At 41.4% G+C, this 26,036-nt stretch overlaps 1 protein-coding gene across 4 annotated transcripts in view; it reads left to right on the forward strand.

Annotated features, from left to right (window-relative positions):
- Positions 1-345: 345 nt before the first annotated feature.
- LOC100196693 (ubiquitin-like modifier activating enzyme 3) overlaps positions 346-26,036 on the forward strand; it is a 41,487-nt gene continuing 15,796 nt past the window's right edge. The window contains 9 exon segments of one of the 4 annotated variants that reach the window (NM_001141715.1): positions 346-516; positions 1,283-1,417; positions 1,596-1,666; positions 2,200-2,323; positions 23,142-23,262; positions 23,468-23,548; positions 23,817-23,899; positions 25,541-25,621; positions 25,954-25,997. In NM_001141715.1, the coding sequence (NP_001135187.1) occupies positions 23,143-23,262; positions 23,468-23,548; positions 23,817-23,899; positions 25,541-25,621; positions 25,954-25,997 (409 nt within the window). In that variant the 5' untranslated portion in view covers positions 346-516; positions 1,283-1,417; positions 1,596-1,666; positions 2,200-2,323; position 23,142. 4 annotated transcript variants of the gene reach the window in all.

The following is a 26,036-nucleotide window of genomic DNA, read 5'->3' on the forward strand; positions in this document are numbered from 1 at the left end:
CTGCAAAGCATTCAAAATGTAACGAGTACTTTTGAGTGTCAGAGAAAATGTAAGGACTAAAAAGTACATTATTTTCTTTAAGAATTTCTTTAAGAATCGAGTAAGTAAAAGTTGATACCCCAAAAAACGATTTAAGTAGTACTTAAAAGTATTTTTACTTAAGTACTTTAAACCACTGCTGCAAACGCAGGGGGTCTGCGGAAAGCTGAGTATCTTGGCTATTGATCGGTTCCTTGAAAGTCTTTGGTGTGACTTACTACCATATATGGGGATACGAATATATAAGGCAAGGTCGAGCAGATAACCACATTTCAAGATGGCTGCTACCTACATTTCAGATAGCGTTGTGAAGCGTAAACAAAATAAACACAGAATACATGATACACACTGAAAGCCAGGACTCCACAGATCATAACGATATATTATTTGTCTGCCTGGGACCTACCATTATTGATCACCAGCCCCGAGAGTCAAAATGTTTATTTTACACAATGTTTTAACCAAACATCTTACAAGGTAAGCTTCGATTTGGTCTGTGTTTGAGCTCTAGGTATCAAATGAATCCTTAGGTTGTTAGGAACAAATCTAGCCTATTGCCAATGTTATCTAATGATGTATGACGTAATGGAAACATCGAATGTCCACCGAGTGACAGTATCTTTGCGCATCAAAAATATGATGTCGCCTGCTTCCGTGCTGTAGGCATCCATTACACAGGGGACTGGCTACTAAAAAAGACAGCTATGAATAAGTATACCGATCTAGAATCTTTGAATAAAATACTGGAGTCAAACTCGGGAATCAGGGGAGTGATTTGGACAACGAGGTTTTCGACTGGCTGACGAAGATTGCTTTCATGACTTTATATTTCTAATTTACTATATGTATTTTTAGTTTTTTATAAGTTGTCTGCTTTTTGTGCTTTGGATTTAGTTTACATAGGCCTATTTAACAAATAATTAAAATGTTATATAATTCTAAAGTAGTTATTGTCTATGTTTCATATTAGTTCACTGTTTGCTGTTCTAAGTTTCATCCTTGAAACTTTGGAGAGGCCAATAAACTCTCATGGCCATTGTTTATTTGTGGTTCTCACCTCTGCCTTTGTCTCCAAAGTGTTACTGTTTGCATTGTGTGTTCTTCACACCTTCTATGTGAGTCACTGTACAGATAAAGTTAAGGTTTGGTGTTTTTACTTTACAGTAATGTTGTTTTGTAGATTTTGTCAACTGTAATTCTGTGTGTCTTACAGCAATATATCCCTTTATTTTATTCACCACAGACTGGAGGTTGCAGAAGATTTGGATGTTGACGTTTGGGAGCCACCCTTCCCCAGCAAGCGCCCCCACCGGTCAAGGTCTTCACCCCCCACTGCTATATCGGGGCGGCAGCAAGTTCGAATCCCCGAGCTGACAAGGTACAAATCTGTCGTTCTGCCCCTGAACAAGGCAGTTAACCCACTGTTCCTAGGCCGTCATTGAAAATAAGAATTTGTTCTTAACTGACTTGCCTAGTTAATAAAGGTAAAGTAAAATAAAAAAAATAAAATAAATATCAATCAGCCCGTCTGATGGTTCTACATCCATTTTTCATAGACCTCTTGAAAAAGAAAATAGAGGCTTGTGGCACCATTTGTCCTAACAGAACCGGTTTCCCCGAGACCAAGGTAAACAGCATTACATTTACATTTACATTTAAGTCATTTAGCAGACGCTCTTATCCAGAGCGACTTACAAAATGGTGCATTCACCTTATAATATCCAGTGGAACAACCACTTTACAATAGTGCATCTAAATCTTTTAAGGGGGGGGGGGGGGGGGGGTTAGAAGGATTACTTTATCCTATCCTAGGTATTCCTTAAAGAGGTGGGGTTTCAGGTGTCTCCGGATGACAGCATGACAAAGACAGTAGGAGAGGGGAACCATACGTTGGATCAGGACTAACAAGCTGCTTTTTGTGAAATGGAAGAACACTAGGGGAGTAACCATGTTCACCACACAGCATAAGGCATTCAATAACAACCATGTCTCAAGGAGGGTGAAAAATGCCAATGGGGCATGGGTGAGGAAGAATGTCCCCGTTTCTGTGAAGGACTACAATGACAGCATGCTCTGATAGGCTACAACCAGGTCCTCCACAAGACCAGGAAGTTGTGGACATTGCTACAGTAAATGCTTTCTTTCATTCTCCACAAGCAGATGGCCAAAGCAAAAGGTTAACCCCCTCTCTCCAAGTTGGCCTTCAGAGAGCAGCTGGTGTTGGAAAGGGCTGAATTGGGGGCCCAAAGCAACTTCACAACCGTCACAAGACCCCCCACTCAAGGTGAGCTCCACTATACAACACACATGCAAAAAGACAAAAGGAAGAACTGCAAGCATTGCACAAAACACAGGGGAAAAGGGTGAAATGCCAGATCTTCTGTCCGAAATGCCAGTTCGCTTTTTGTTTCCTGGCAGAGGGGGACTGCTTCAAAGACTACCAGGACATGCACAAGCTATGGTGAAAGATAAATCTAATCAGCTACACATAGGATGTAAAACAAACACAAATGCCATTTGTAAATAGTTTAGCTTATTTCTATTTTTGCACCTTTTTCAGTGAAGGACACATGTGTAACCAAGTTTGTGTTTGATAAGACATTTTATATATATTTTTAATGTACATCTGTTGCTTTTATATTATTTTTGTAAACAGTTCATTTTTATGTAGGACCAATACATTGGATATGCCTAGGCTAAATGTTCAGGCACTTTGGAGAGGTTGAAAAAACCATGGATATCCCCTGTTTGGCCCCCAAAACCACCACAATGTTTGAAAGAGTTGGGTGTTGTAAACATTTAGTTTTTTATAGTGAACAATACCTTTTAGGCACATCCAGTGTGCTAAAACAGTGCAATTACCACATTCGGACACTTTGGAGAGGTTGAAAGGACAAATATGTAATAGCATTGGCATTATCTCATTTACAGACATATGTCACTTTGGAGAGGTATAGGGACACTTGGCAATGTCCCGTGACCACACCTGACACCACTTACTAAAACATCTGCCCATTTCCAGTTGTTAGGTCTATCAGTCCCATTTTTCTCTGATATTGTTCACAATGTTGTGGAAGCCATCTGATGTGTTTCCAGCTCTAGTCATCAATAATTCACTTATTGCTTATCAATGAAAGATGACTTTCAAAATGAAACAAGGTTATTTTGTGTGTGCTCGATCTTGTGTATTCTGAGCTATGTAACTCCTATCTGTCTTTTGATCATTTCCTCATAATCTCCCAGATGTCTTCTTTCCAAATATACCAAGTATTTGCATGACTGAATCATGTAATTCCACATGAATAGCAGTTACTTTTGGGTATGTCTACTTAGACAGAAATCTACATTTTGCCATTACATGTAAGAGGTTAATGACTACCTCATCTCTGTACCCCACACATACAATTATCTATAAGGTCCCTCAGTCGAGCAGTGAATTTCAAACACAGATTCAACCACAAAGACCAGGGAGGTTTTCCAATGCATCGCAAGAAAGTGCACCTATTGGTAGAGGGGTCAAAATAAAAAAGCAGACATTGAATATCACTTTGAGCATGGTGAAGTTACTAATTACCCTTTGGATGGTGTATCAATACACCCAGTCATTACAAAGATATGAGCGTCTTTCCTAACTCAGTTGCCGATAGGTCAATGGTGACTTTAAAACAGTTAAAGAGTTGAATTGCTGTGATAGGAGAAAACTGAGGTTCGATCAAAACAATATTAACCTAATTGACTGAGTGAAAAGAAGGAAGCCTGGACAGAATACCTGTTTGTAACAAGGCACTAAAGTAATACTGCAAAAAATGTGGCAAAGCAACTAGCTTTTTGTCCTGAATACAAAGAGCTATTATTGGGGCAAATCCAATACAACACATTACTGAGTACCACCCCATATTTTCAAGCATAGTGGTGGCTGCATCGTGTTATGGGTATGTTTGTAATTTTTAAGGACTGGGGAGTTTGTCAGGATCAAAAAGAAACCGAATAGAGCTAAGCACAGGCAAAATCCTGGTTCAGTCTGCTTTCCACCTGACACTGGGAGATGATCCGTGAGTTACAGTTTTGGCTTAAATCTGCATAAAAATCTATGGCAAGACTTTAAAATGGTTGTCTAGCAATGATCAATAACCAATTTGACAGAGCTTGAAGAATTTTGAAAATAATAATGGGCAAATATTTCACAATCCAGGTGTGTAAAGCTCTTAGAAACTTACCCAGAAAGACTCTCAGCTGTAATTGCTGCCAAAGGTGATTCTAACATGTATTGACTCAGGGGTGTGAAAACATGTAAACTAGCAATTTCTGTATTTCCTTTTCAATCAATTTGAAAGAAATGTCGAAAAACATGTTTTCACTTTGTCATTATGGGGTATTGTGTGTAGATGGGTGAGAAAAAACATATATTTAATCCATTTTGAATTCGGGCTGTAACACAACAAAATGTGAAATAAGTTAAGTGGTATGAATACTTTCTGAAGGCACTGTATAATGCTTGCTGTAATATTAGCACGATTACAGGTCCCAAAAACAGATTTCAACTCAATTTGTTTAATATGCTTGGTGATGACTATAGTAAGCCTATGTCAAGTGTAAACATTGTTATATGACAGAAGAAATGGCCTTGCATTCCTAAAACAAAAAATCTAAGGTTGTCCTTTTTTCCATTGCATATTCAAACTGTGTGAAAACTTTCTTTTTGGGCCATTATAAACACTGGGATCAATGTAAATTCCACTATAGATGCGTCTCTGACTTAGCCTACTTCAGATCCAGCCAACATCAGAGGCAGGGCCTTTCCTCCATCTTAGAAAAGCTCTTGGGGACAACAGCGGGAAAAAACATGCGAAGCAAGGTCAGTGCTAGCCCTCCACCCCTCCTGGCAGGATCTGCCGAGCACAAACTGCCTGTATGTGGGGGTCTGCCCATTAGAAACAGGAAGTACAAAGTGCAAACCAGCAATAACGCCCCACCCACCCCTCACACCAGGAAGACAGCAGAATCCAGAAGATGGACTACTGAACTCCCTGGTTGTTTTTTAAAGACTGATTTAGACTGGTCTATGTATTACAGCTTCACTGATACTATTATCATTAAGACTATTCCAATGCAGGCCCTGGGTCAGTTGTTAAAGGGAGGAAGTGGGGGTCATCAAAACATTTTGGGGGTGAAAAGGTATACGTTGTACTGGTTGGAAGATGGAGATCTGAAAATCCCTCAAATCCATTGATATGTAGCCAAAGTTCTTGAAAGTGTATCCAACATCTACACTCATTTGACATTAAATCATCCCCTAGTAGGTTATATGTATGTATTTACTTCCACCTTTCCATTCACGTCTAGGGACTCTATGCATTTGCTGCTATCTTGCTTCCTCCACTCTGTCAACCTGATGACATGAAGACAAACTGAAGCTCACAGATCTGAACCATTAAACGCACAACATGCATTTTCACTGCAGATAAGACATATTTACTACACTTCTGGCACAATGATTACACCCAGGCAATTTCAGCTTAAAGTAAACACATCCATCACATTTTAAATAATTTAATAAGTGTGTAATGCGCATCAGGGGATGTTGTAACTTCTCAAAGGATATGTTCTGTGTTGGACTGTGACGTTATGCCTTTCATAGACTCCTGGTATGTCTGCACCCTAACAAAGGCCATTGTGTTCTGGAACTGTTGCTTGTATAAAAGAACTTATGTAAATCAAATTTTATTTGTCACATGCGCCAAATACAACAAGTGTAGACCGTACAGGGAAATGCTTACTTACAAGCCCTTAACCAACAACGCTTCAAGACGTTTTAAGGGGGAAAAAAGTGTTAAGTACATTTTTTACAATTAATGTTACTAATAAATAAAAAGCAGCAGTAAAATAACAATAGTGAGGCTATATACAGGGGGTACCGGTACAGAATCAATGTGCGGTGGCACCGGTTAGTCGAGGTAATTGAGGTAATATGTACATGTAGGTAGAGTTAAAGTGACTGCATAGATGATAAACAGAGAGTAGCAGCAGTGTAAAAGAGGGGTCTGGGTAGCCATTTGAATAGCTGTTCAGTAGTCTTATGGCTTGGTGGTAGAAGCTGTTAAGAAGCTTTTTGACCTAGACTTGGCGCTCCAGTACTGCTTGCCATGCGGTAGCAGAGAGAACATTCCGTGACTAGGGTGGCTGGAGTCTTTGACAATTTTTACGGCCTTCCTCTGACACCGCCTGGTATAGAGGTCCTGGATGGCAGGAAGCTTGGCCCCAGTGATGTACTGGACCGTTCGCACTACCCTCTGTAGTGCCTTGCGGTCGGAGGCCGAGCAGTTGCCATACCAGGCAGTGATGCAACCAGTCAGGATGCTCTCGATGGTGCAGCTGTAGAACCTTTTGAGGATCTGAGGACCCGTGCCAAATCTTTTCAGTCTCCTGAGGGGGAATAGGCTTTAAGGTGCCCTCTTCACGACTGTCTTAGTGTGTTTGGACCATGATAGTTTGTTGATGTGGACACCAAGGAACTTGAATCTCTCAACTTGCTCCACTGCAGCCCCGTCTATGAGAATGGGGGCGTGCTGGGTCCTCTTCCTGTAGTCCACAATCATATCCTTTGTCTTGATCACGTTGAGGGAGAGGTTGTTGTCCTGCCAGCTCTCTGACCTCTTCCCTATAGGCTGTCTCATCGTTGTCACTGATCAGGCCTACCGCTGTTGTGTCATCGGCAAACTTGATGATGGTGTTGGAGTCGTGCCTGGCCATGCAGTCATGAGTGAACAGGGAGTACAGGAGGGGAATGAGCACGCACCCCTGAGGGGCCCCTGTGTTGAGGACCAGCGTGGCGGATGTGTTGTTACCTACCCTTACCACCTCGAGGCGGCCCGTCAGGAAGTCCTGGATCCAGTTGCAGAGGGATGGGTTTAGTCCCAGGGTAATTAGCTTAGTCATGAGATTTGTGGGCACTATGGTGTTGACTACAGCTCAGCGTTCAATGAATAGCATTCTCGCATAGGTGTTCCTTTTGTCCAGGTGTGAAAGGGCAGTGTGGAGTGCAATAGAGATTGCATCATCTGTGGATCTGTTGGTGCCGTATTAAAATTGGAATGGGTCTACAGTAGGGTTTCTGGGATAATGGTGATGTTGTGAGCCATGACCAGCCTTTCATGGCTACAGACGTGAGTGCTACGGGTCGGTAGTCATTTAGGCAGGTAACCTTAGTGTTTTTGGGCACAGGGACTATGGTGGTCTGCTTGAAACATATTGCTATTACAGACTCAGTCAGGGACAGGTTGAAAATGTCAGTGAAGACACTTGCCAGTTGGTCAGCGCATGCTCGAAGTACACGTCCTGGTAATTCGTCTGGCCCTGCGGCCTTGTGTTTAAAGGTCTTACTCACATCGGCTATGGACAGCGTGATCACACAGTTGTCCGGAGCAGCTGATGCTCTCATGCATGCTTCAGTGATTTAGCTCGTCTGGTAGGCTCCTGTCTCTGTGCAGCTCGCGCTGTGCTTCCCTTTGTAGTCTGTAATAGTTTGCAAGCCCTGCCACCTCCGACGAGCGTTGGAGCCAGTTTAGTACGATTCAATCTTAGTCCTGTATTGATGCTTTGCCTGTTTGATGGTTCGTCGGAGGGCAATAATCATTGTATTTTTACCTCCCACTATATAAGGGCCATTTTACTCTTGGACTTCTTCCCTGTGAAATCAGAGATAGAGCTCCCTCACAGCTGCTTGATTAAAGATTTTTATATTATACAATTAAATAGTCTCTGCCTTAATCTTTGGTTAGAGTTTTCCACAATACTGCTTTAATACGCAATTGTTGATGGAGAGAGTACATTTCCTAATTTATTCAGACGCACTTGGCAAGCTACAAGATTTATATTATAGCAAGGAGATTCACACACGCACATGCACCCACGTGCACAAGCCAGTAGACACTGTGTTTTTGTTGAGTGCGTATATGGATAGTATAATAATGTTCTGAATAACATAGATAAATCACAGGAGCCTTAATCAAACCACTAAGGCGGAGAGAGTAATGAATCACTCACAGGGCAATAACAATCTGGGTAGTGCCCCTCTATCCTCTCCTCTCCCTGACAGCACCGCTCACTGCCCTCCATGGAAGACAATGGTGACACATCATCATTACTACTATCACCACTGTAGACTTAGCGTACTCTAAATGTACAGTATGGCAATGGGACTCTTGTTAGAATAACCTTTCCCCCCACAAAATACAATCTATATACACTGCTCAAAAAAATGAAGGGAACACTTAAACAACACAATGTAACTCCAAGTCAATCACACTTCTGTGAAATCAAACTGTCCACTTAGGAAGCAACACTGATTGACAATAAATTTCACATGCTGTTGTGCAAATGGAATAGACAACAGGTGGAAATTATAGGGTATTAGCAAGACACCCCCAATAAAGGAGTGGTTCTGCAGGTGGGGACCACAGACCACTTCTCAGTTCCTATTCTTCCTGGCTGATGTTTTGGTCACTTTTGAATGCTGGTGGTGCTTTCACTCTAGTGGTAGCATGAGATGGAGTCTACAACCCACACAAGTGGCTCAGGTAGTGCAATTCATCCAGGATGGCACATCAATGCGAGCTGTGGCAAGAAGGTTTGCTGTGTCTGTCAGCGTAGTTTCCAGAGCATGGAGGCGCTACCAGGAGACAGGCCAGTACATCAGGAGATGTGGAGGAGGCCGTAGGAGGGCAACAACCCAGCAGCAGGACCGCTACCTCCGCCTTTGTGGAAGGAGGAGCAGGAGAAGCACTGCCAGAGCCCTGCAAAATGACCTCCAGCAGGCCACAAATGTGCATGTGTCTGCTCAAACGGTCAGAAGCAGGCTCCATGAGGGTGGTATGAGGGCCCGACGTCCACAGGTGGGGGTTGTGCTTACAGCCCAACACCGTGCAGGACGTTTGGCATTTGCCAGAGAACACCAAGATTGGCAAATTCCCAACTGGCGCCCTGTGCTCTTCACAGATGAAAGCAGGTTCACACTGAGCACGTGACAGACGTGACAGAGTCTGGAGACGCCGTGGAGAACGTTCTGCTGCCTGCAACATCCTCCAGCATGACCGGTTTGGCGGTGGGTCAGTCATGGTGTGGGGTGGCATTTCTTTGGGGGGCCGCACAGCCCTCCATGTGCTCGCCAGAGGTAGCCTGACTGCCATTAGGTACCGAGATGAGATCCTCAGACCCCTTGTGAGACCATATGCTGGTGTGGTTGGCCCTGGGTTCCTCCTAATGCAAGACAATGCTAGACCTCATGTGGCTGGAGTGTGTCAGCAGTTCCTGCAAGAGGAAGGCATTGATGCTATGGACTGGCCCGCCCGTTCCCCAGACCTGAATCCAATTGAGCACATCTGGGACATCATGTCTCGCTCCATCCACCAACACCACGTTGCACCACAGACTGTCCAGTAGTTGGCAGATGCTTTAGTCCAGGTCTGGGAGGAGATCCCTCAGGAGACCATCCGCCACCTCATCAGGAGCATGCCCAGGCATTTTAGGGAGGTCATACAGGCACGTGGAGGCCACACACACTACTGAGCCTCATTTTGACTTGTTTTAAGGACATTACATCAAAGTTGGATCAGCCTGTAGTGTGGTTTTCCACTTTAATTTTGAGTGTGACTCCAAATCCAGACCTCAATGGGTTGATAAATTGGATTTCCATTGATTTATTTTTGTGTGATTCTGTTGTCAGCACATTCAACTATGTAAAGAAAAAAGTATTTAATAGGATTATTTCTTTCATTCAGATCTAGGATGTGTTGTTTAAGTGTTCCCTTTATTTTTTTGAGCAGTATATAATGAATGGACACAAATGCTAATGTTGTGTTAGATTGACTTTAAAATTGTACATTTCAGTGCAAGGAAGATAATGCCATAAACTGATGTAAGGTTCTAGTGAGAGTCCCCACGCTCACTAACAAAGAGAGGCTGCTGCCTACATACACACTTGAAATCATTGGCCACTTTAATAAATGGATCACTAGTCACTTTAATAATGCCACATTAATAATGTTTACATATCTTGCATTAATCATCTCATATGTGTATATACTGTATTTTATACCATCTATTGCATCTTGCCTATGTCGCTCGGTCATCACTCATCCATTACTTAGATTTGTGTGTATTAGGTAGTTGTTGTGGAATTGTTAGATTACTGTTAGACATTACTTGCACAGTCGGAACTAAACTCAGCAAAAAAAGAAACGTCCCTTTTTCGGGACCCTGTCTTTCAAAGATAAATCATAAAAATCCAAATAACTTCACAGATCTTCATTGTAAAGGGTTTAAACACTTTCCCATGCTTGTTCAATGAACCATAAACAATTAATGAACATGCACCTGTGGAACGGTCGTTAAGACACTAACAGCTTACAGACGGTAGGCAATTAAGGTCACTGTTATGAAAACTTAGGACACTAAAGAGGCCTTTCTACGGACTCTGTAAAACACCAAAAGAAAGATGCCCAGGGTCCCTGCTCATCTGCGTGAAAGTGCCTTAGGTATGCTGCAAGGAGGCATGAGGACTGCAGATGTGGCCAGGGCAATAAATTGCAATGTCCGAACTGTGAGACGAGTAAGACAGCACTACGGTGAGACTAGACGGACAGCTGATCGTTCTCGCAGTGGCAGACCACGTGTAACAACATCTGCACAGGATCGGTACATCCGAACATCACACCCGCGGGACAGGTACAGGATGGCAACAACAACTGCCCGAGTTACACCAGGAACGCACAATCCCTCCATCAGTGCTCAGACTCTCTGCAATAGGCTGAGAGAGGCAAACCCACCGTCGCTGGACCAGACAGAACTGGTAAAAAGTGCTCTTCACTGACGAGTCGCGGTTTTGTCTCACCAGGGGTGATTGTCAAATTCACGTTTATTGTCGAAGGAATGAGCGTTACACTGAGGCCTGTACTCTGGAGCGGGATCAATTTGGAGGTGGAGGGTTCGTCATGGTCTGGGGCGGTGTGTCACAGCATCATCGGGCTGAGCTTGTTGTCAATGCAGGCAATCTCAACGCTGTGCGTTACAGGGAAGACATCCTCCTCCCTCATGTGGTACCCTTCCTGCAGGCTCATCCTGACATGACGCTCCAGCGTGACGATGCCACCAGCCATACTGCTCGTTCTGTGTGTGATTTCCTGCAAGACAGGAATGTCAGTGTTCTGCCATGGCCAGCGAAGAGCCCAGATCTCAATCCCATTGAGCACGTCTGGGACCTGTTGGATCGGAGGGTGAGGGCTAGGGCCATTCCCCCCAGAAATGTCTGGGAACTTGGTGGAAGAGTGGGGTAACATCTCACAGCAAGAACTGGCAAATCTGGTGCAGTCCATGAGGAGGAGATACATTGCAGTACTTAATGCAGCTGGTGGCCACACCAGATACTGACTTTACTTTTGATTTTGACCCCCCCCTTGTTCAGGGACACATTATTCCATTTCTGTTAGTCACATGTCTGTGGAACTTGTTCAGTTTATGTCGCAGTTGTTGAATCTTGTTATGTTCATACAAATATTTACACATGTTAAGTTTGCTGAAAATAAACGCAGTTGACAGTGAGAGGACGTTTATTTTTTTGCTGAGTATATAAGCACAAGCATTTCGCTACACTTGCAATAACATCTGCTAACCATGTGTATGTGACAAATTAAATGTGATGTGATTTGATTTGACCACAGACTGACTATCCCATGATGATTGAGTGTTGGGCTAGGATTCCTCTGGTCACTACAGTCCCTCCCTGGTTACAACAGTAACTGTACTATGATGGATAACAGAAAGTTCGAACAGGTCAAAGGAGAACCTGTGACATTCAGAATGTTCTTGAAAAGAGAGAATTGACAGATGACGTGGTGCTCTCACTTCCTCAAAACGCCTCAAGTAATGTGTAGCTAGGCTATCACTGCATTATGTAAGCTGTAGCCTACCATGTGGCATGTTACTACACTAATATGAGAATTTCTCTTCTATTATGAAGACATCTGCTCATTTCTTCAATTAGGCTAATCACAGTATCTTATCACAGTTGTATTGACCATCAGGACTTGATTAGGAAAATCCTGAATGATGGTGCACTTTGATCAATATCCATAGGAGTCAGATAACTTCTTCAACAGATACAAAGACGATGAGGGATTCTTTATAAAACCCAGACAAAAAAAGACCATGATTCTCAAGAAATGCAGTTCATAGAATAGTCCTTTGGAGGAAGGATTATTGACATATATTTGACATTTATATCTAAAAGCATAATTGAGAAATTATTTATCAATATTTATTACATTTTGGCCTCACCCAGGTCTCCTTTAAGAGTTCACAGGGTTTCATCCGTAGGTGCTACAAGGCAAACAGTGGTGTCAGTCAATCACTCCTAAAAGATGAAGAATTTGTATTAAAAAAACAACTAATTTTGTGTTCTTTTTTTTAACATAATGCGGGATCAACTGATGCTCAGGTTGTCTGGGACACTTTCAAAAGTGTGTTCAGACACCATTCAGTCAAGTGGTCATCACTTGACTGAATGGGTGTGTGTGTATGTTAGGAGGGAAAATGGGTGTGTGTGTGTGTATGTTAGGAGGGAAAATGAATTAACTGAGGGTATAAATGACTTGAGTAAACAAATTGATGCAGTAATAGAACCTCCGATTGAAATACTTATTCTGATCAAGAGTAGACAACATGAGCTTGAGAGCCTTTATGCAGAAAGGGTTAAAAGTATTATTTACAGATCAAACGCCGCTTGGAGGGAAAAAGTTGAAAAGTGTTACAAGCTTTTTTTTTAAGGTTGAACCAAAGGAATCACCATAAGAAAATGGTCATAAAACTGCTTTCCTCTGAAGGGCTTAATTTATTATCACCCAACCAGATATTACAGGAGAAAGTACAATATTTCAGTCACATTTTTTTCTTTCTGGGAGCAGGTAACCCCATTAACAGAACTTGACTGTAACTCTTCCCTGAAGACGATGGGAACCAGTTAATAGAAATACAAAAGGATCCTGTGCCGGGTTGATTGCTGAGGATGAAATACTAATGTAAATTAACTCTTTCAAAACTGGTAAATCTCCTGGCTATGATTGTACACCAACTGATTACGTAACGATTGAAGCAGGAGGCAAATGGCCAATATAAAATCCCTGTACACCTCAAAAACTAGAGACCCGTAGTGTACTGTGACACCCGTATTGTATTAAAATGTTTATCATTGGAATAAAGAAAGTAATAAGCAAAATGACAAAGTGAGCAATCTGGCTTTATTGAGGGTCACTACATTGGTGACAATATTCTTTATTTTCTGGAAACTATTGAACATTATGTAAAAGCAGAAAAGATAGATTTGGTGTTCATTGCAGATTTTTAGAAGCATTTTGGAAAGATAAGATGGGATTTCATTTATAGATGCCTTCAGTATTTGTTTTCTGCAATAATATTGCAATAATTGCAATAATGTTTTTTACATTAATTTATGAATATTGAACAAAATAATCATGAATATTGAAAATATCAAAACAATTATCTGGTAAATGTTTCATATTATTGTTGAACATAATATACTCTCTCGGCAAATCAAAGTTCCTGAGTGGGATCTCTGCTACTATTGGAGTTATTTGAAGCATTACCAACTGAGAGAATGTGTAAATTAACTCAAAATGGTCGCCCTCTACTGGTGATTTGCAGGATGTGCAATAATAGAAGTAAAAGGAGGACTGTGATCAGATACAGTTGAAGTCGGAAGTTCACATACACTTAGGTTGGAGTCATTAAAACTAGTTTTTCAACCACTCCACAAATTTCTTGTTAACAAACTATAGTTTGGCAAGTCGGTTAGGACATCTACTTTGTACACGACACAAGTCATTTTTCCAACAATTGTTTACAGACAGATGAATTCACTTATAACTCACTGTATCACAATTCCAGTGGGTCATAAGTTTACATACACTAAGTTGACTGTGCCTTTAAACAGCTTGGAAAATTCCAGAAAATGATGTCATGGCTTTAGAAACTTCTGATAGGCTAATTGACATAATTTGAGTCAATTGGAGGTGTACCTGTGGATGTATTTCAAGGCCTACCTTCAAACTCAGTGCTCTTTGCTTGACATCATGGGACAATCAAAAGAAATCAGCCGACATTGTAGACCTCCATAAAACATTGTAGACCTCCACAAGTCTGGTTCATCCTCGGGAGCAATTCCCAAACGCCTGACGGTACCACGTTCATCTGTACAAACAATTGTACGCAAGTATAAACACCATGGGACCACGCAGCCGTCATACCGCTCAGGAAGGAGACGCGTTCTGTCTCCTAGAGATGAACGTAGTTTGGTGCGAACAGTGCAAATCAATCCCAGAACAACAGCAAAGGACTTTGTGAAGATGCTGGAGGAAACAGGTACAAAAGTATCTATATCCACAGTAAAACGAGTCCTATATCGCCATAACCTGAAAGGCAGCTCAGCAAGGAAGAAGCCACTGCTCCAAAACCGCCATAAAAAAGCCAGACTACGGTTTGCAACTGCACATGGGGACAAAGATCGTATTTTTTGGAGAAATGTCCTCTGGTCTGATGAAACAAAAAATAGAATTGTTTGGTCATAATGACAATCGTTATGTTTGGAGGAAAAGGGGGGGGGGGGCTTGCAAGCCGAAGAACACCATCCCAACCGTGAAGCACGGGGTGGCAGCATCATGTTGTGGGGTTGCTTTGCTGCAGGAGGGACTGGTGCACTTCACAAAATAGATAGCATCATGAGGTAGGAAAATTTTGTGGATAAATTGAAGCAACATCTCAAGACATCAGTCAGGAAGTTAAAGGTTGCTTGCGAATGGGTCTTCCAAATGAACAATGACCCCAAGCATACTTCCAAAGTTGTGGCAAAATGGCTTAAGGACAACAAATTCAAGGTATAGGCGTGGCCATCACAAAGCCCTGACCTCAATCCTATAGAAAATTTGTGGGCAGAACTGAAAAAGCGTGTGCAAGCAAGGAGGCCTAGAAACCTGACTCAATTACACCAGCTCTGTCAGGAGGAATGGGCCAAAATTCACCCAACTTATTGTGGGAAGCTTGTGGAAGGGTACCTGAAACGTTTGACCCAAGTCAAAACAATGTAAGGGCAATGCTACCAAGTACTAATTGAGTGTATGTAAACTTCTGACCCACTGGGAATGTGATGAAAGAAATAAAGCTGAAATAAATAATTCTCCCTACTATTATTATGACATTTCACATTCTTAAAATAAAGTTGTGATCCTAACTGACCTAAGACAGGGGATTTTTACTAGGATTAAATGTCAGGAATTGTGAAAAACTGAGTTGAAATGTACTTGGCTAAAGTGTATGTAAACTTCCGACTTCAACTGTACTTTGCCTACTATGCCAATTTATCTCCATGGGGTGGCATGGTAGCCTAGTGGTTAGTGTTGGGCTAGTAACCGAAAGGTTGCAAGTTCAAATCCCCGAGCTGACAAGGTACAAATATGTCGTTCTGCCCCTGAACAAGGGGCACTGTTCCTAGCCATCATTGAAAATAAGAATTTGTTCTTAACTGACTTGCCTAGTTAAATAAAGGTAAATAAATCTGTATAAAATGGACCGACCATACCTTCAAAACTAGCAGAGATCCTACTCTGGAATTTTGATATGCCCATAGAGTATATTATATTCCACAATATATTAAAACATTTGCCAAATCAAAAATATTAAGTTTTCAATATTCATAAATATTTTATTGAGATCAAAATACAATTCATATTACAGAGCAAGGGCTAAAGCTTCATATGCCACCAGTTTTTGCATTGTAACATCTCCAGATAAAACATTATGGAGTCTTAAAGACATTCTACGGAACTTTAGCGACTACTAAGTATTGGGCTGGATGTGTCAATATGTAGTTCATACATGCATAATCTATGAGTAAATTTTTTTTTTTTTTTACATCAACAAAAACAGTCGCTTTCAAACTAGGGATTTTCTGGAAGGTGTGCTGCGCCATTTTCCCTGCATCTAATAATATACTCCCACATGGGCCAGGCCTCTAGCAATTTGAGTTCTAGCCAATGAGCTTCAGCCCCCTGCCATTTGAGTGACAGCTAGCACGATACACACACAGCAGAACGAGAGAACAATGACGTGGTGCACATATCTGCACATATGTGACGTAGTATGTAATTCTTAGGGACCACTTTTGCTTTGTGAGTGTTATTTTCAGAACTACTGGCTAAAAAGTATACAAAAGTACTGGGGGATCACTCCAATGTCAAAAACCTTCCACCAATGATATCACATTATGAGATCAAATTGCATATTCCACATGGAACTTCTTAATGTTTTCAAATGAGATTCTTTCACGGTGATTAACCTCTTTTGATAGAATTCTGATCGGATGGCTCTGTTGTCTGCCTTGTTGACATCATTGATGAGAGAGAGACAGAGAGAGGGAGGTTATAATAATGTCAGTTAGTCAGCTATGAAGGACTTCTGGGTTAACATGATTATTAGTCATCAGATTTCAGAGGCTGTCACATGGAACAAAAATCTCATTATGAAAAAAACTTGAATGTTCTCTTCAGATATAACCCAGAGAGCACTTTATATTGCATGAATACACATGATTTGCATACACAAACACAGAGAGACTCACACACCAATGCTGATGTTTTTAACAAGTCCCAGAATTATATCTGCATGAAACTGCAGGGAGCTCCATGATGTAATTGCATACATTAGGCAGATTTTGGTAACCTCTGCGGAAGGTAATGGTTGCAAATGTGCTTTAATGTGGGTGGGTGGGGGTGAGCAGATGGATTAATGACATTAATGTGCTCCCAGGCATGTCTCTTAAAATACGTTGAGGCACATCTAAGGTTTATTAATCATTCTGTGATGAGATTAACCTCCCAGTGTCATTAGTGTAATCTGGGTAGACTTTATCACTTAGACCTACTCGTGAGAAGCAGAGGAGTAGAGACTGAAAGTCATATCCAATGGAGTCATATCATGTGTCTCTTTACACCCACCCTGCTAGAGCAACATCTTAAAAGTAGGGTAAATCTACAGGCCATGCCTAGTATGTAAAATACAAACATTACTCCAAGTCAAGTTTATAAAGTGGCAAGAAAAAGTATGTGAACTCTTTGGAATTACATGGATTTCTGCATAACTTGGTCATCAAAATTGATCTGATCTTAATCTACATCACAACAATAGACAAGCATATTGTGCTTAAACTAATAACACACAAATTATTGTATTTTTCTTGTCTATATTGAATACATCATTTAAACATTCACAGTTTAGGTTGGGGAAAGTATGTGAACCCCTAGGCTAATGACTTCTCCAAAAGCGAATTGGAGTCAGGAGTCAGCTAACCTGGAGTCCAATCAATGAGACGAGATTGGAGATGTTGGTTAGAGCTGCCTTGCCCTATAAAAAACACACAAAAAATAGAGTTTGCTATTCACAAGAAGCATTGCCTTATGTGAACCATGCCTAGAACAAAATAAATCTCAGAAAGACCTAAGATTAACAATTGTTGGCTTGCATAATGCTGGAAAGGGTTACAAAAGTATCTCTAAAAGCCTTGATGTTCATCAGTCCACGGTAAGACAAATTATCTATAAATGGAGAAAGTTCAGCACTGTTGCTACTCTCCCTAGGAGTGGCCATCCAGCAAAGATGACTGCAAGAGCACAGCGCAGAACTCTCAATGAGGTTAAGAAGAATCCTAGAGTGTCAGCTAAAGACTTACAGAAATCTTTGGAACATGCTAACATCTTTGTTGACGAGTCTACGATACCTTAAACGCAAAACAAGAATGGTGTTCATGTGAGGACACCACGAAGAAGCCACTGCTGTCCAAAAAAAACATTGCTGAATGTCTGAAGTTTGCAAAAGTGCACTTGGATATTCCACAGCGCTACTGGCAAAATATTCTGTGGACAGATGAAACTACAGGTGAGTTGTTTTGAAGGAACACACAACACTATGTGTGGAGAAAAAAAGGCACAGCACACCTACGTCAAAACCTCATCCCAACTGTAAAGTATGGTGGAGGGAGCGTCATGGTTTGGGGCTGCTTTGCTGCCTCAGGGCCTGGGGAGCTTGCTATCATCAACGGAAAAATGAATTCCCATGTATATCAAGACATTTTGCAGGAGAATATAAGGCTATCTGTCCACCAGTTGAAGCTCAACAGAAGTTGGGTGATGCAACAGGACAACGACCCAAAACGTAGAAGTAAATCAACAACAGAATGGCTTCAACAGAAGAAAATACACCTTCTGCAGTGACCTAGTTAGAGTCCTGACCACAACCCGATTGAGATGCTGCAGCATGACCTCAATAGAGCACGTCACATCAGACGTCCCAAGAATATTGCTGAATTGAAACAGTTTTGTAAAGAGGAATGGTCCAAAACGATTGTGCAGGTCTGATCCACAACTACAGAAAAAGTTTGGTTGAGGTTATTGGTGGCAAAGGAGGGTCAAACAGTTATTAAATCCAAGGGTTCACATACTTTTCCCACCCTGCACTGTGAATGTTTACATGGGGTGTTCAATAAAGACATGAAAATGTATAATTGTTTGTGTGTTATTAGTTTAAGCAGACTGTGTTTGTCTATTGTTGTGACCAAGATGAAGATCAGATCAAATGTTATGACCAATTTATGCAGAAATCCAGGTATTTCCAAAGGGTTTACATATACTTTTTCTTGCCACTGTATATTCTTAATTCCATTCCTTTACTTAGATTTGTGTGCATTAGGTATTTGTTGTGAAATTGTTAGATATTACTTAATAGATATTGCTGCACTGTCGGAACTAGAAGCACAAGCCTTTCGCTACACCCGCAATAACATCTGTTAAACGTGTATGTGACCAATAAAATTTGATTTGATTTGACATATGCTGAGCACTTGTTGGCTGCTTTTCCTTCACTCTGCGGTCCAACTCATCCCAAACCATCTCAATTGGGTTGAGGTCGGGTGATTGTGGAGGCCAGGTCTTCTGATGCAGCACTCCATCATTCTTCTCCTTGGTCAAATAGCCCTGGAGGTGTGTTCTGGGTCATTGTCCTGTTGAAAAAAAAATGATTGTCCCACTAAGCGCAAACCAGATGGGATGGGGTATTGCTACAGAATGCTGTGGTAGACAAGCTGGTTAAGTGTGCCTTGAATTCTAAATAAATCACAGACCGTGTCACCAGCATAGCACCATCACACCTCCTCCATGCTTGACGGTGGGAACCACATATGCGGAGATCATCCGTTCACCATCTCTGCATCTCACAAAGACGCAGCGGTTGGAACCAAAAATCGCTAATTTGGACTCATCAGACAAAAGGACAGATTTCCACCAGTCTAATGTCCATTGCTCATTTTTCTTGGCCCAAGCAAGTCTCTTTGCAGCAATTTGACCATGAAGGCCTGATTTACACAGCCTCCTCTGAACAGTTGATTTTGAGATGTGTCTGTTACTTGAACTCAGTGAAGCATTTATTTGGCCTGAAATTTCTGAGGTTGGTAACTCTAATAAACGTATCCTCTGCAGCAGTGGTAACTATGGGTCTTCTTTTCCTTTGGCGACCCTCATGAGAGCCAGTTTCATCATAGCGCTTGATGGTTTTTGCGACTGCACTCAAGTAAATTTTCCGTATTGACTGACCTTCATGTCTTAAAGTAATGATGGACTGTTGTTTCTCTTTGCTTATTTGAGGTGTTCTTGCCATAATATGGACTTGGTCTTTTACCAAATAGGGCTATCTTCTGCATACCCCCCTACCTTGTCACATCACAACTGATTGGTTCAAACGCATTAAGAAGGAAAGAAATTCCACAAATTAACTTTTCAGAAGGCACACCTGTTAATTGAAATGCATTCCAGGTGACTACCTCATGAAGCTGGTTGAGAAAATGCCAAGCGTGTGCAAAGCTGTCATCAAGGCAAAAGGTGGCTACTTTGAAGAATCTTAAATATTAATTACATTTTGATTTGTTTAACACTTTTTTTGGTAACTACATGATTCCATATGTGTTATTTCATAGTTTTGATGTCTTCACTATTATTCTACAATGTAGAAAATATTAAAAATAAAGAAAAACTCTTGAATGAGTCAGCGTGTCCACACTTTTGACTAGTACTGCATATCATTTTTTGGGGGGGATTTTGGAAAGTCTCCCAAGACCCCATTTTCTTATCAGGCGAAACCACTTGGGGCCGTGAACCCTAGTTTGGGAACCGCTGGTGTAAATAGATAGCACTACATCTAAAAATAACACCCAAGAGAAGAGTGATGTAAATATATGCCAAGGCAGCCCTGAATAATTGATTGTGCTGCAGATTGCATCCAGGCCAATAAGGGCAACTGACATTAATTGCCACTCTCAAGGACTATTTCTTCTTGAACAGAAATGTACTTCAGACAGGCTATTTTCCCATCCCCTCTGAGACTGTTAACTGGTTTTATGGGTAATTGCTAATCTTAAAGAGCTGTTCCCTCAGCAGTGTAATTATCAAGTAATTACCAATGAGTCACATTCACCTTCTTTGCCATTATTAAACCACCATCCATCCAACCACTAGCGGTTCTGTGGGGGCGGGGGCTGTGCCCCTGTGACAACAATTTTGGACCCCCTTGTGGCCCCCCTAAATGTGGAGTATGAAATAATTTTTACATAACTCATTTTTGCTATCTTTCTTTTTTTACATCTGTTATTAGACAGAAAATGCAAATAAATTGTTGAATGATTATGAACATGGTCTTTTGCCTGCTTATGCCTGCAATACAGTGAAGAAAACGATATAACGTCTAATGTAACTGGCCCCTCTATCAGTACAACTGGCCCCAGCTTGGCCCCCCCAGTTGAAATGGTCTAGAACCGCCACTGCATCCAACACCTGGGACCAAATAAAACGTAGTTACAAACGAACCACAATTAGAAGTAAAACGTTACATAGACCATGTGAAAGAGAACGGAAAGCAGGGTACCTGAAATACACTGCATGTTTGCTTTTTGTGTACTCGGTCTACCCTTATTCAATATGTTTGATCTTCCACGAGTTTATCTCTGTCATTTCATAGTATATACTACCACCTACTGGTATCATAGTGAATAAAGGCTTTCCCAAGGGGTTCTAGTCTAGATCTTGGTTTCCAAATCTCGGTCTTGGTGCACGTTTTAGTTTTACACAGATGATAGGCCTACTATTGGTTTCTCGATACTGATGACCTGACTTTACATAACAGGTTAGGAGAACTAACGTAGTAGGTTTGAATAATTAAAGTAGTAGGTTAGGAGAGGTTAAGGTTAGTTTAAGGGTTAGGCTTAGCTAAAATGCTACTGTTGTCCCTGACGCAACTCCAACGTGCACGTTTTGGTCCGTACTCTATATTCTACCCAGTAGCCACAAACGTAGAAGCCATCAGCAGTGGTGGAAAAAGTACCCAATTTTCATACTTGAGTAAAAGTAAAGATACCTTAAAAGAAAATTACTCAAAGTAAAAGTGGAAGTCACCCAGTAAAATACTACTTAAGTAATAGTCTAAACGTAGTTGGTTTTAAATGTACTTAAATCAAAAGTAAAAGTATAAATTATTTAGAATTTCTCATATTAAGCAAACCAGACGAGACGATTTTCTTGTTTTTTTTTTAAATTTACGCATAGCCAGGGGCACAGTTCAACACTCAGACATAATTTACAAACAAAGCATTTGTGTTTAGTGAGTGCCAGATAAGAGGCAATAGGGATGATCCCTTTATAAGTGCGTGAATTAGACCATTTGTGTCCTGCTAAGCATTCAAAATGTAACAAGTACTTTTGGGTGTCAGGGAAAATGTATGGAGTAAAAAGGACATTATTTTCTTTAGGAATGTAGTGGAGTAAAACGAAAAATTGGCAAAAATATAAATAGTAAAGTACAGATAACCCAAAAAACGATTTTAAGTACAAAAATAAATATAAGTACTACTTAAGTACTTTACACCACTGGCCATCAGTTCAGAAAAACCATCACCACACGGTCCGTGCTATTCAGAATCCTTGGGACGTCCTTACCCCATAGAAATGTAAAATGGTTAAGGTTAGGGTAGGGGTTAATGTTAGAGGTTAAGAGTTTAAGGTTAGGGTTTATGGTAGGGACGTCCCAAGGATCTCGGATTGCATTGTCCATACCACACTGGTGTCCGTGCAATGCATTGTGGGTAGCTATTTTTCTTCCTGGGCACGAAAATGGCGGATACAGACGAGCCGTAAGTAGCTGCAGAAGTAAACAAGCAAGACATAGCCGTTAACTGCCCGAACGATGCTTTCACATCCCATTAACTGGTTACCTGCTGAAAGCAAAGCATGAATGAAACTTCTTTTATTCTCTCTTTTTAGGGAGAAGAAAAGAAGGAGAGTAGTGGAGCTGACTGAGAAGTTAGTAATGAATTGCTAGAACTGGCAGCAGGTTTGAGAGGGTGAATAGAGCAGGGATTAAAAATCTGTCTCGAGTAACTCAGACGGCAGCTAAATCCAAATAAATATATAGCTACGCTAGCTAGTTCTAACTAGCCTACAGTAAATATTTCCTGTTGTTGTTGGTCTTTAACATAGTATCCCTACAAATGGCTGCTTTGAAACCGATTCAACCATTGAATGGGCTCCCGAGTGACCCAGCTGTCTAAGGCACTGCATCTCAGTGCTAGAGGCGCTGAGACATTTACTGTAGTGTTGGCTAGCTAGCTATCCACTTACTGGCTGTCAATAAGGTACTGTGCTTCTTCCATAGCATGGCACCCTAGGTGCAGCGACACACGTTTAAACCATCACAGAGTTATAAACAAAAACATGAGACAATAAGATATGTCATAAGGTTGCTGCTAGGTAATCATGACTGTACTTTCTACATATTATTGTTTATAAAATAACTATGTGCTTCTCTGCTATTTGCATGTCTGCTATAAACATGTATGGCAGCTGTTTCTAATTAATAAAACATTTATTAGATAATGAAGTTTCATATTCCTCAAATGTCTCCCCACTGACATATTTAGCTGGACTCCTGTCCTGTGTTCTCTCCAGGATGGTGGTGGATGGGGGCAGCGGAGACGGGGGCGAATGGGAAGGACGATGGAACCACATCAGTACGTTTCTGGAAAGACCAGGACCTTTCACTCACCCTGACTTTGAGCCGAGCACAGAGGTAATCATCACAGTGCATACACAAAGTTTGTAAATAAAACAAGGAACAGCACTGAATGGGTTGCAAATCATTTCATACTAAAAGCCATGGTTCATGTCATACCAGAGCTCAGTTGCACATCTGAATACTTTTGATTGTGCTGTGATGTCCTCCTTTATTACTGATTAACCTAACCCTAACGGAACTGTTGCTTATTTCCTTACAGTCGCTCCAGTTTTTGTTGGACACCTGCAAAATACTTGTTATTGGAGCAGGTGGCCTTGGATGTGAACTTCTCAAAGATCTGGTATGATTCCATCTCTTGAATGCAAATACAACATATTTTCCCTTTGCAATGAGTGGCAATGTGAGAGACCTGCACACACTGTTCTGCTAGTAACCGTCAGTTTGCGTATCATATCTTTCATGGAAATGTAGAATAGCCTATTTCTTGAGGAGAAAGATACCCAGTGTAGTCTTACTTAAGTAGTTTAATTAGGACACTTACAACAACATTGGTTCTGATAGATATTCACTACGTCTTTTTCCCATCTTTTGGGGATGCTGTGGACCAGGCCTTGTCAGGTTTTCGTCACATACACGTTGTTGACATGGATACCATTGACGTTTCCAACCTCAACAGACAGTTCCTCTTTAGGTCAGATCATTTTCCTTTTACTTTTTTCTACTCATCCCATGTCATTATTGGTGTTGTTGATTTTGTACATACAGTGCATTCGGAAAGTATTCAGACCACTTTACTTTTTCCACATTTTGTTACGTTACAGCCTTATTCTAAAATTGATTTAACAAAAATCCCTCATCAATCTACACACAATACCCCATAATGACAAAGCGAAAACAGGTTTTTAGAAATGTTTTAAAAATGGGAAAAACCTTATTTACGTTAGTATTCAGATCCTTTGCAATGAGACTCGAAATTGAGCTCAGGGGCATCCTGTTTCCATTGATCATCCTTAACATGTTTCTACAACTTGATTGGAGTCCATATGTGGTAAATCCAATTGATTGGACATGATTTGGTAAGGCAAACACCTGTCTATATAAGCAAAAACCAAGCCATAAGGTCAAAGGAATTGTCCGTAGTGCTCAGAGGCAGGATTGTGTCAAGGCACAGATCTGGGGAAGGGTACCAAAACATTTCTGCAGCATTGAAGGTCCCAAGAACACAGTGTCCTCCATCATTCTTAAATGGAAGAAGTTTGGAACCACCAAGACTCTTCCTAAAGCTGGCTGCCCGGCTAAACTGAGCAATCGGGGGAGAAGGGCCTTGGTCAGGGAGTTGACAAAGAACCTGATGGTAACTCTGAAAGAGCTCCAGAGTTCCTCTGTGGAACCTTTCAGGAGGGCAACCATCTCTGCAGCACTCAGTCAGTCCAGATGGAAGCCACTCCTCAGTAAAAGGCACATGACAGCCCGCTTGGAGTTTTCCAAAAGGCACCTAAAGGACTCTCAGACCATGAGAAACAACATTGGTACGCAAACTGGTCTGATGAAACCAAGATTGAACTCTTTGGCCTCAATGCCAAGCGTCATGTCTGGAGGAAACCTGGCACCAGCATGTTTGGAAGCATGGTGGTGGTAGCAGCATCATGCTGTGGGGTTGGTTTTCAGTGGCAGGGACTAGGAGACTAGTCAGGATCGAGGGAAAGATGAATGGAGCAAAGTACAGAGTGATCCTTGATGAAGAGCGCTGCTCCAGAGTGTTCAGGACTTCAGACTGGGGTGACGGTTCACCTTCCAACAGGACAACGACCCTAAGCACACAGCCAAGACAATGCAGGAGTGGCTTCGGGACAAGTCTCTGAATGTCCTTGAGTTGCCCAGCCAGAACCCGGACTTGAACCCGATCAAACATGTCTGGAGAGACCTGAAAATAGCTGTGCAGCGACACTCCCCATCCAACCTGACAGAGCTTGAGAGGATCTGCAGAGAAGAATGGGAGAAACTCCCGAAATACAGGTATGACAAACTTGTAGCGTCATAACCAAGAACGCTCGACAGGCTGTAATCGCTGCCTAAGGTGCGTCAACAAAGTACTAAGTAAAGGGTCTGAATACTTATGTAAATTATATATTTCAGTTTTTATTTTTAGTACATTTGCAAACATTTCTAAAAACCTGTTTTTGCTTTGTCATTGTGGGGTATTGTGTGTAGATTGATGAGGGGAAAAAATTTTTTTAATCAATTTTAGTGTAAGGCTGTAACGTAACAAAATGTGGAAAAAGCCAAGGGGTCTGAATGCTTTTTCTAATGGATGGTATGTGTATCTCTGAAGGCTGAAGGATGTGGGTCGGCCAAAGGCAGACATTGCAGCGGATTTTATCAATGGCCGCATTCCAGGATGCAATGTGGTCCCGTATCCTTTGGAGATGAAGTAAAATGGATGATTTTGGAGTTGATTTATAATAATAATAATAAATAATACATTATTGTTATAGCCCAGGTTAATAAAAAAAAGTTTCATTGTCACCTACACCAGATAGGTGTTGTTTTACAAGATCAGCCATAGTAGTACTGCTCCCCTGGAGCAAATTAGGTTTAAGTGCCTTGCTCAAGGGCACATTGACAGATTTTTCACCTTGTCGGCACGGGTATTCAAACCAGGGCCCTTTCAGTTACTGGCCCAACGCTGTAACCACTAGGCTACCTGCCGCCCTAATCTACTGATATCCTTATAAAATTGCACAGCCATTTCAAGAAAATACAAGACTTTGATGAGTCGTTTTACAGACGTAAGTACTGGGATTCTTCTATCCTCGTCCTCTTCCAGA

Source organism: Salmo salar, chromosome ssa22, assembly GCF_905237065.1.
Source record: "Salmo salar chromosome ssa22, Ssal_v3.1, whole genome shotgun sequence".
Taxonomy (NCBI): domain Eukaryota; kingdom Metazoa; phylum Chordata; class Actinopteri; order Salmoniformes; family Salmonidae; genus Salmo; species Salmo salar.